Below are 11641 nucleotides of genomic sequence, written 5' to 3' on the forward strand. Positions count from 1 at the left end.
TCACTATTTAAAGTTCTTGATCAGTATAGGAAAGGCACTTGGAACAGTTTTGATAAAGGATAGACTTCCCACATCCGTTCCTCCTGTAGACTGTTGTGTACTTAAAATGTTTAGAGTTTCCCCTTAAGCTGTGATGCACTTAAGAGGTTTTGGCTTAGCAAAGAACATTCTATGCCTGGCACTTCCAAAGAAAGTGCACAGACATGTTTTGCATTGTATACCTAAGCTTATTTGACTGGAAAATGAAGCTACCACTTCCTGGACACGAGGTCATTAACTTCATTTTATTAACCCGACACTTTATGGATACCGATATTCATGTTAAGAGATGGTAAGAATGACTACTTGTTTGAGTTTATGAAATTAACCCATGAACCACAAACACCACCAAGTTTCTACAACTGTAAGTTAAAACATTTTTAATTAAGCCACCACATTTGAAAGGAGTGTCATATACATTAGTATCACTTCAAAGTAATTAATGACTATTTGCAATAGCTTTCTCTGGAACATCTTAATTGTGTAACATGCTGGTTGTGCTTCTACCACTCCCAGTACATTCAGAGCCAAGTTTATTTTATATCTGTGCTTTTTTGACAAGTTACAACGATGCTTATAAGAAAGCATACAAAAGACTGAAATTATGCTAAACCTGACTACCATACCATCCTCCCTCTCATTAGGAAAGGTGTCCATTTTCTTACATTTTTTTTACCTCCTTCTCAGCTTTAGCTGTACAAGAATTTTCCAGACTTGGGATTCTCTGCTGTGTTTTGAATTTGATAGAAGTAATTACTATCATTACTTATGATACAGGTAAGTCTACACAATATTCCCCAACAGCCAGTACTGTATACAGAAAACAAAAAAAAAATAAAGGGACACATTTGTCACAGAATTCTCTTGTTCAGAAAGAATCACAAATACACTTGATTGTATATGCCAGAACTGAGCTCATAACACAATTCTTAAGTCTGCAGACATTTATGCTCTGTAAAATTATAAAATACAGGCCTTGGAGGGACCTTCAGGAGTCACATGACTTTTCCAAAACAGGATCACATTCAATATATAGTATTATCAAGTTAAAAAAGGTGTTACAAAATGGAAAGCTATAAAACATATAGTACAAGAAATACTGGGCATTGTAAAATATTAGTTGTAAATTACTTTAGCTTTACAGTATGTTGGTTAATGCTTTTTAAGTTCTATTTTGTACATGTCCATGAATACACATACCCATACACTTACCCTCCCCTAAGTACTGGGTTCATGAGAGCAAGAAGTAACAAAGTAATACACAACCTTTGCTTTCCACCCTACCTGTACCCCCCTCAGTCTGTCTTTGCTAGAGCTGCTTCTCCCAAAGCTGGAGGAAAAGCTCACAAAATAAGTTTCTTCCTTCTTCCCCAGATGAAGAAAGCCCTGATAAAGATTATAGACCATAATTAAATCTGCTGTAAGCTGCTGCAGTCCATGGCCAACACAGACACAGCTCTGCTTTGCCAGAATACTTATTTGGAATTGCTGACTGCAGAAACACAAACTAGGAGCCAGCCAGATTACTCCGACACAGATGTCTGTATGAAGTTTGCATACATAAATTGCTCACAGAACTGCTTATCTATTTTTGCCTGTTACCCCTAGTGACTCATGCAATAGCCCCAAGTTTACTAAACTGAGGTACCTACAGTGTTACAAACGTTTGGAGGTTTTCAGATACCTTATGCTAAGATTTCCCTCCAAAGTACACTGATAATTAAAACACTGCAGTTTTAAAAAGGTAGACAAGTAGAACAGTTTATGTTTCTACTCAAAGATATTTTCTAGACCAGCATCCCTAAAATACCATGTAAAAATATACGTAGTTTTAACATCTGAAATTTTATTGATTGTCTCTATGACAATATATATTAAACACATATCTGTGACTCCATCACAAGTCCTGCTGTGGCCACAAACCCACCAATGTTACATTAGCCACTGTTACCCACCAGCTCCATGCTTTAGAGGAGATCTCTGTCTAACAGCATCAATTGGTGGAAAATAAATTTTAATTTAATTTTCCCCTTAATTCAAATAGCTTTTAATCAGTAACAGTACAGTAACAGAAACAAGAAAAGATTTTTAGGTGACAGGTGACCATGACAGTCTCAGGGAAGTTCCTTCCTTGGGACTGACTTTGATGGAAGAAAAACATTCTTTGGAAGGCTGCTTTTTTTCTAGGTCCGTTTAATGTAATTTTGTCAGAGATGAAAAAAAATATCTTGCAGGACCCCCTAATGGGTTGTTTAAAATCTATCCTCTTCCTTTCTACACTTGAAACACAATCCTCTTTATTCATAAGCAAATGTTTGAATAATTAGTTGGGAAGGGAAGGAGCAAGTAAACCACCCAAACAGAATTGACATGAGAATACATAACTGAATACTTTAGGTAAAAGTTATTTGCTTAAAGATGCCAGTGTTTTTCCTAATTTATTGCCAGGGATAGTAAAAAATAGTCTGGTGAAATAAGGTGGTTTTTTCCAGTCTCCTACAATCACATCGGATGTACATCATAGGTACTCCTCTGTTGTTTTGACAGTTGACTGTACTCGGACTTAATCTTTCAATTTAAGTATGGTGCTCTCTCTGGGGAGGAGTAGTAATAGGTAGGCTTGATGTTTCCCAGGACTTCATCTTCCCAGTTGGGGAGGCAGCAGAAGAAGAAAGCACAACCTATAACGACGACAGTGCTGGCCCAACCAAAGCCATAGGCCCAGCTGAACATATTATCTCCTGTCAGTAGAATATCTTCCGTGAATTTCACTGGGTAAATGACCAAGCCAATGATCTGGAATGCAGCTAGAGTGAGAGAAAAAGAACAGCAGGAGTAAATTACAATAAATGTATTACAGTTCCCACTAAGAAAAATACCTGGAGATAACTGCATATTTAAGATATGTAAGGACTAGCTTCAGTCCTGCAATCAAATCTGCATTCTTACAGAGGTATGTGACTTCTGGCCAAGGCAGATCCCCACGCCTACCTGATTGCAGCAGCTACAGCTGACATTGCCAGGTTGCTAAGGCACATATCTGCATGCCATGACCAGCCCTGTCCTACAGCAAGGCACAGTGAACCCTGCGGAGCCAGTTACCTCCCATAGTCCCGTTGTTCCTCCTCCCATCAGAAAGGTGGGAAGCACCCAGGGCTCTCAGCTCCTAAGTCTTAGTATGTGGTATGTCGGGTCAAAGGTGTTGGCTGTCCCTGTACAGTGCTTTTGGGAAAGTGCAAATTGACAAAACCCACTGGATAACTTCCCTAACCATTATTCTCTGAAATCAACCTTTCCTTGTTTCCCATGAAAATGAGTCATAAATGAGACAAAGACAGCTAATTTCACAAGAGAGGCTCCATCTAGCATGTTTTTCTGCTGATGCCTGTTCTCAAATAACCTTGTCTTTGTGCCCAGCCTTACCTACAACAAAGAGCAAGCCTCCAATTCCTCGCACAAAGTTGAAGCGGAGTATCTCGATCGAGAACGCGATGACTGCAAGAGCGAAACAGATGACCAGAATCACAAAGCCAACGAGGTATGTGGCAGCTGCTGCTCTCCCCCAGCCTTGAAGAGAAAACAAGAAAGATGTTATACACAGCAGTACACTGCTGTAGGTCATTGCATTTCCTTGGTTTTCTTTAATCATTTTTTATTGAAATCTTTTACTGTAAGAAGCATGTCCTTATTTCAAAGCAATACTGAATGCCTCCAAATCACACAGCTGCAGAGCAGAGAGGCATCATCATTGCTGGAGCAGCACAGAACTCCCTGTCCACTAACTTATCTTGCTGAAAAGAGGGATATAGTGCACCACATAATAGAGATAGCACCATCAAACTCTGTATCTGTAAGACTCACAGATAGGGCACAGCAGAGCAGATAGGGCACACAGCTGCTGACAATGCACTTTATTGTTACAGCTCCTGTTCGATATGCAAGTTTACAAAACCACTTGCATGCACAGGGAAGTGTGAAAGCAGACAAGAGGGTACCACCACAGTCAATAACTTCTGGGAAATAACAGTGCTGTCAGCATACAATTTCTTCCTGTTTTTTTATGACAAGAATAGTGCACCTGTGGCAAAATTAGCAAGACCAAAAAGAAATAAATTTGGAGTAGCTGAAAAAGATGACAAAAAGAAAGGTCTTGAAGATAAATATCTATTCACAGCTAAAACATAGCAGGTGGAAGAGAAACAGCCAAATCTGAGTTGAAAGTTGAAGAGTCTTCTTTGAATCATTACTTGATGAAACATTACTGATGGAACAGGTTGGTGGAGATTCTTAGGATCAAGCTACTGCATGCTGGAGAGGCTCAGGCATGAAGCAAGTGGCCATATTCCAGCAGAGCAGCACTAGCACCCAGAACTCACACACCATAGGCCAGGGCCAAGGCAACAATGGTAAGAAAACCTCCTAGAAAAACAGCCAGCAGTTCCACTTTTGAAGTAACACAGACTTGCAAAGAGGACCTCACAGACCCTGTCCACTTCAGAAACCAAGTAATTGAGGTGAACCCAGTGCAAACAACTATAAGCAAAGGTGTTCCTGCCCTGGAGGCAGGATACCTGCCCACAAGGGCTAAACTATACTGGCTAGTGCTTTGTTTTCCAGTCAGCTGTCATCACAATTCAATTCCCACATCTACATAATGTGGGTTTCTGCTTTCACACAGACAGAGGTAGGGCCAGATCCTGAGCTCCCTCTAATGTAGGAATAAAGATGGCAGTGAGATCTAGGTCAGAACATTTTAAAAAAATCTCTTTCTTTAGAGCTGTCCATTCCAACACAGTTGAAGTGACTTTGGAGATATCTTGCTTTCATTGTGGCTTCCATTCTTTCTGTGCAAAAAGTAAGCAGAAGAAGGAGGTAAAATAAATTTTTCCTAAAGAATTATAATCCCCCACCTTAACTCATGTACTGTATTAGTTGCACAAATAGGGAGAAATAGTAATTTGCGACAGAATGCAGTAAAACTATCTCAGACACTTCCACTACATACATCAATTTGCCATCTGAAAGCAAAGCATTGTTTTACAGCTATTTTAATTAGATCAGTTTGAACTGGTTTCCTTCCCCTCTATTCCAGCAGCAAAAGTTAAATACAGCAGGTATCTGTCAGCTGAATCTCTGCCCAAAACTCCCAACCACCACCACTACCACCTGAACACAATAAAGCTGACATAGAAAAGATAAGGAAAAGGGTTTTCTCTTCCCTCTCCCTTCTTGGAGCTACTCAAGACAGCAAAAACTTTTCAAATTGGTTCTCCTTCAGCTAGCTGTGCATGTTTCATACCCTTTGCCTAAGGGAATGCTGAGGGGGAAGGAAGGAGGGAGAGGGAGGGAGGGAGGACACCTGATGAGTGTCTGGAGATTACAACTATGTCAGCAGTCTGATAAAATCTTTTCATACAAAATATTCTCATATATACCTAACAGAGGCATTGAATATTGTCTCCACAATAGGATTTCTTCAGTGATAACTCATGTAAAGAGATATGTAACCATTACACACGGCCGGCCCAGGAAAACCGATTCAGACTAAATGGTCTTGGAAAGCTACTTATCAATATTTACCATATTAAGAAAAAAAGCACAAGTAGAACACTTAGTTATCATAGCACATTCCCTTTCAGATGCATTATATATGCTGACAAGATATAGGAAGACAACTCTGGCATCTGTTTGATAAAACTTAGGCTGCAAACTCAAATACACCCACAGGTTAGACACCTTGAGGTTTGGTGCAACAAAAACACAACTAGAGGAGTACAAGCCAGAATGCCCCCAGTGCTCTCTCTGCCATTTTTGTGTCATCTGTGCTTACTTTACAAGCATAACAAGCTTTTGGATACAGGTCAGCCTCAGCTCTGCTCAAAATGATTTATTTTCTTCTCTCTGGCAATCTGAAAATGACAACACATATGGCTGCGGGAGATACCTTGTCAGGAAGATTAATATCAAGCTCAGCTTTGTTTCAGGTCTTCAGAAACAGGGCAACAGTAGGCACCATCATTACGAAATTCAGCAAGTTTTGTGCTCATGTGTGACAGAGCTCGGTGCTGGTGATCCCATAAGTTCCTCTCTTTCTCCTGCTGGATTATCTTTTCCAACAGCAGTTAACAGCAAGTTGATACTGACAAGACCTGGTAAGACTGAGACATATGTGCTAGCCACAGCACTCGATGCGGGTGCTCTGGGCTGGACTAGTGCAGTAGTCAGCCAGTGAACAACCAGCCTGCCGTTTGATCCCCTGTGAGAATCAGAAAAAGAGCAGAAAAAGGCTCTAGACTTATATATACACACAACGTAAGAAAAATCTCAAAAATTAACTGTAAGTCTTCTAATAAGTGACTGACAAGAGAGATTGGGATGGGAGCCTGCATCTTTCCTGAGCACAGGGTGCAGCCCTGGCATGTTTCTTATCCGCAAGAACTGTTGCTACCCCCACTAACATGGAGAGGCTTCAGCAGAGGGGCTGCTGCAGGGCTCGGACTGAAATTGCTGTTTCTGCATGCAGAATTCCCCTCATCCCCATACCTATCAAGTCAGGCTTTCCCAGCTCCTTGTCCTTCTAAAGACTTCGGAGAGCTGGTTGAGTCCCCACAGGCACCCAGTTCTCCTGTCTGTCTGAAAGATCTTCCCCCTACAGCTCCCGGGAGGAAGGAGTGCAAGTTTACCCTCTCACCATTTTCTGCCTTAAGAGCTGGAGAGATCTGCTCACGCTCAGAGAAGGACAGATCAGCCCCAGTTTCTAGCTGGTTTGTGCTCAGAGGTACTTTGTAATCAGAAGATATTTAGCCAGGATTTAAGTTTTCCATAAAAATATAAAATTTTCAGTTCCATTCATTTGGCAGAGAGAGTATTGTAGACAGAAATATGATGTCTGTTTATGAAATCCACCAATAACATCACACTAATTAGGAGCTGCATAAAATGAAAGGCAGAAGAATAGGAGAGCAGAAAAGCAGAAAAATAGTTGGAGATACTAGTGTTCCCAGGTTGGCTTGGCCTCAAAGAATAATCAAGTTCTTTGCATCTAATCAGCAGAAAAGTATTTATCAATTAGGTGGTGTTGAAAGAACATTAAAAAAACAACTGTTCAGGAGCTGAAGGTCTATAATTATTAGGAAAGATTAAGAGTTTTATTACATAGCACTACATTACACTAATGATTACTATGGAAAGGAACTAAGCTGCAAATGTTATCATGCAAATAACTAGGAGTGGTCAGGATTACTTAACGTAAATGATGAGCACCAGTAATATGATGAAATTAAAAGCAAGCAAGCAACAGGGCCTTAGCATTAGGTATATTTCCTGATTTCATTTGGTCATGCCTCAGCCTCACCAGGAAGAAGATGGAATCTCTACAGGCTAAAGGATTTAAATCTAGATTTCCTTTTAGAAAATAATAAAAGGGCTAGGAAAGTAGTCTAGCAGGGAGATGAACTTCTACAGGATTTGAATCAACAAGATTTTCTCATCTTCATTTACTTATTTCCAAAAGCAGAAGCTAGTTTGTTAGCTTGTGAAAAACTGGAATCTTAGGGTAGAAGTTTTTATCATGACATGTATAGATGGGGCATGTTTTTACACTGTAGCTTTAATATTTTTTTGTATATAAATGGCAGTAGCAATTCTTGTTTGGCCTTGAGAGCCCATTACATAGAATGTCAAAAAATATCTGTGTTTGTTAATGTAATAAAGGATTAGTGGACTCCAAGCAAAAGAGCACTGTCAGTCCATTTTCTTGCTCAGATAATGCGCAAACTTCCATGATAGCATGACTGGTGAAGGGAAGCTATGTGCATAACCACCACAAGACAGAAGAGCCCAGGATCAGAGGTTTGCTAGGAGAGCTGATTGGAAATTAATACTGGGAATCACAACTCTGTTTTGGCTTTCAGAGTGCAGGAAAAGCAAATGCTATAACATCAAATTATTAAAAACAACCCCTCTGGTACAAACTTGGCGTAAGTCAGTTGGCTCTGCCAGGAGCTGAGGAGAGGCACAATCTTATATGTTTCCAACTTTTAAAGTCTCTGGGTTGTTAGAAGTGGAAGTGCGCCTGCCCAGGAGCCAGCAAAGCGCACTGGCAGAGTCACAAGCCTCACCTGTTCACTGGGTTCTTTTACCAGGGAGTTGCACTAAATGTTTTCTCGGTGTAGGTAGGGACACCAACTGCTACACCTTTCCCATTAGCATTTTCCAGGTGCCTGCACTTGGATGACAGTATAAATGTTGTTAGTTTGTCTTGAATACATCATGGCATCGTAAATCAGACAAAAGCATGCTTGAAAAGAGGTGTACTGAAAAGATAAGTGTACATCTAACATTCCTCCTTTATTTACCTGGCCCCTCAGTGAAGTCGACACATGCACTCAGCTTCACCAATAATCTGCGGTATCAAAGTCCATGCCTCTAGTGAAATATGATTCACAAAGGCTGGGCTCCCAATTCTAGGTTCCACCTTTTTTTTTTCCTTGCCTTTGTTGTTTTGGTGTTCTTTTGTTGTTTTTGGTTTGGTGGGGTTTTTTTTGTTGTTGTTGTGGGTTTTTTTTGCACCAGGTATGAGTGTTTCCCTTTTTCTTCCTTGGTTGTTGTGTACTTAATGAACACCAACTGGCTGTTAGGAATATAAGAAAGAGTTAATCTAATGGGGTTACCTTTACTGCACACATACACACCCACTTTTATAGCGTTAATTCAAAGCAAAGTCGCTGGGATCAGCCATTCAGAACCAGGAGGATACAGCCACCCACAAATACTGCTCCTAAACGTACAGCCTCATCACTATAGAGACAATCACCCTCTCCAAGGAACACATTGCAAATAATCCTTGTCACAGCTGATGGTTTACTGATATGTTTTAAACACCAAGCCAACAGTTTAATCCTGCAATGGTCTAGATTAAGTCATCTTGAGTCATATTCTAGTGCAGTACAACACCTCTGCACTGCAACATTTTGATAATACACAGACGCTGCCAGCCAGAGTACTTCCCAGACGCAAACCAGTACAGAACTCTAAACAAAATCCCTTCCCTGCCTCCCTACCAAATGACATCCTACTCTTCTTTTTCCCTTTCACTTCTTCCCTCTCATGTGGCATTTACAAATGTCTATTAAGAAGCAATGCAGTTTATGAGACACTCTTATTTGCAAATCTTTATTTGTCTGTTCTCGCCCCTTTCCCCTCATTTAAAATAAGCAACTCAGCTGCTTTTTCTCTTCCTTTTCTTAGTACACATGCCACAGCTCAATTAAGAAGTTGTCTAATAGAACTTTCTGTTAATGGAGATCCACTCTGAAGTCTCCATTTCATCAAGAGAGGTGGAGGATGTTTAGTGCTTAGCAGTTACTGTATGCAAAACACAAGTTATGCATCTCAATTAGTTAAGTTTAATTTTCCTTCAGCAGTGCTGTAAATGCCTGCTAGGCATTTTTTCCTTTGTAAATGCCCTCACCTATTTTGCGACTAATTGCATTAGCATAGGAAAAAAAGGAAACAAAATAAATCAAACCTGAACTCATGTGTTACATCCTGTCTCTAGATGTAAATACTGTTTTAGTAGACAGTGGTACTGATGTTATGAAAATTTAAAAGAGGCAAATTGGTATAAATGAGCCAAGGATTTAAGTAAGTTTTGGGTTAAATAAGCTAGAGCTTAAATAAGCCAAGTCCAGGATACTATTCTTCTCTGTCAGCTTGTTAACTAGAAAAAACAGCAGAACATTACTTTTGCCCCACAACACTGAAGGCTGACGCAAAGCACACACCCATCAGTACTCAGGGAAGTGACAAGCAGTGTCACTACAGGAGAAAACAGATTTCAGCAGCTGTTCTGTGTTAGCACTTTTTCCTTTTGCAATGCAAATTTCAGCAACTCTATCACATTTTCTTCTCTGTCTAATGGGGGAGATGGACATATTTTTCTCACTATCCAGATTTCTTCCACCTAGGTGAGGCCTGAAGTCATCACCTGGCCAAGAAACAAAGCCACTTCTCTTACAGTATATTCAGGATTTAGCTTTCAAGCGCAAATGTTGCAATTAAAAGCTTCTGGAAGTCAGTCTGCCTTGCTCGGGCAGCAAGGGATCTGCGCAGGGAAGCAGTCCCAGCTCTCCCAGCTGAAACACACCCTTCCAGCTTCTCAGTCCCTAAAGAACCCTCATCCAGGATCTTAAGGCGGGTCTGCTTATTTGTCCAGAAATATTTTGGTTTAGGGAAAAGCAGATGTAATCAGACCCATGTGTTCTAGCAATAAAACAAGAAGTCCCCCAAAAGACCCAGAAACTGAGAGTGTGCAATAAGAATATTATGTTGTTGATGCCAGATACAGAAGCAGCTCAGCAAGTTAAAACAGAGGCGCAATTATCCCTGATTTAGGCCCCAGTGCAACAGAGAGGTATACAAAGGAAAGAGCATTTTTTTTTCCTGCCTGCAAACCCACATCAGGCCATTTTAAGCTGCAGGTCAGGAGGTATTTTAATAGCTGCACTGTCTTGGCCAGGCAGGGTTAAATTCAGGTGCTCTCTCCCTCGAAAGAGTCGAGGAAAGCCCATTTTACTACTGTCCAGGTGTGGTTCCGCATAGGACACCTCCCGCAAAGGTTTGTCAGGGAGCGATGCCGGTGGCCTCCCGTCTGACCAGGGAGGCCACCGGCACAGGGCGGGGGAGTTCACTGGTGCCAGGTAAGGCTGCTGGGACTGCAGCCTGCGGAGAGTTGAGGCTAAGCAAATTGATGAACTTGTAACCAGTTGGCTGTCTTACTTTGGCTGTAAAATAACTTTAGAAAAACCTAAAATATCAACACCCCGGTTTCTCAGTGTTGTACTGATAAAAAAGATCACTCTGAAGCAGTCTAGACCCGTGTTTCTTTGCTGGTTTAAGCCCCAAAACAGCACGAGTACTGGTTCTGCGAAGGAAACTTCATCCCGGAAAGCAACTGCTCCACAACAGAGGCAGGAAGGGTCCATGGCCATGGCACCCACTGTCCCGGGTCCCTCGGAGGGCTTCTCACTCACCGTAGTCCATGAGGGATTCGCAGTTCCAGTTGAGGTCCTCCTCGCCCCGCGTGCAGCTCTCCCACAGCGACGCTTGCTGCACGTAGGGCTCCGACTCGGACTCCAGCCACCCCCGGCCCGCCAGGGCGATGATGCCCATGATGATGGCCAGGCCCAGCAGCAGTGGCAGGAGCCACCTGCACCTCCAGCAGGCGAGGCCGCACACCACCATCCTGCGCGGCCGGCGGGGCGCTCAGCGAGCGTCGCGGGTGGGGTGCGGCGGGGACGCTCCGCTGGGACGGGAGACTGCAGGCGCCCCGGTCCGAGCGGGGTTTTAAGGCGCAGGGGAGGAGGGAGTCCCACCCACATTCCTCTGACTAAGCCTACCGCCGCTGGCGGGCCCCACCGGTGGGGCCGGCGGAGAGGAGCGGAGGGAAGGGGAGGGAACGCGGGGCGAGCCCGCTCCCGCTCGGCTCCGGCTCCACTCCAGCCCCGAGAATCCCTGGCCCTTGGCTCGCCCCGCCTGGGCTCACCCTTGCACTTATCCTCTTGCTGTCTGCCACCCTTCCGCACCCGCATCCGCTCCTCCG

The 11641-nt window shown here is 42.5% G+C and overlaps 1 protein-coding gene across 1 annotated transcript; it reads right to left on the reverse strand.

Moving 5' to 3' along the window:
- Positions 1-404: 404 nt before the first annotated feature.
- On the reverse strand, positions 405-11401 carry LOC108502727 (p53 apoptosis effector related to PMP-22-like). The gene is made up of 3 exons (XM_017825946.1): positions 11073-11401; positions 3463-3606; positions 405-2846 (listed from the first exon to the last, which is right to left on the reverse strand). The coding sequence occupies exons 1-3, from the start codon at positions 11281-11283 to the stop codon at positions 2611-2613; spliced, it is 591 nt and encodes a 196-aa protein (XP_017681435.1). The 5' UTR covers positions 11284-11401; the 3' UTR covers positions 405-2610.
- Between the last annotated feature and the right edge of the window lie 240 nt (positions 11402-11641).

The sequence above is a fragment of the Lepidothrix coronata genome, unplaced genomic scaffold (assembly GCF_001604755.1).
Source record: "Lepidothrix coronata isolate B3197 unplaced genomic scaffold, Lepidothrix_coronata-1.0 Scaffold123, whole genome shotgun sequence".
NCBI lineage: Eukaryota > Metazoa > Chordata > Aves > Passeriformes > Pipridae > Lepidothrix > Lepidothrix coronata.

Coding starts and splice junctions, on each gene's coding strand:
- LOC108502727 (XM_017825946.1), bottom strand. CDS start 11,283: ATGGTGGTGTGCGGCCTCGCCTGCTGGAGGTGCAGGTGGCTCCTGCCA. Junction 3,607..11,072: donor CGAATCCCTCATGGACTACG/GTGAGTGAGAAG, acceptor TTTCTCTTCAAG/GCTGGGGGAGAGCAGCAGCT. Junction 2,847..3,462: donor AGGCTTGCTCTTTGTTGTAG/GTAAGGCTGGGC, acceptor CTCTCACTCTAG/CTGCATTCCAGATCATTGGC.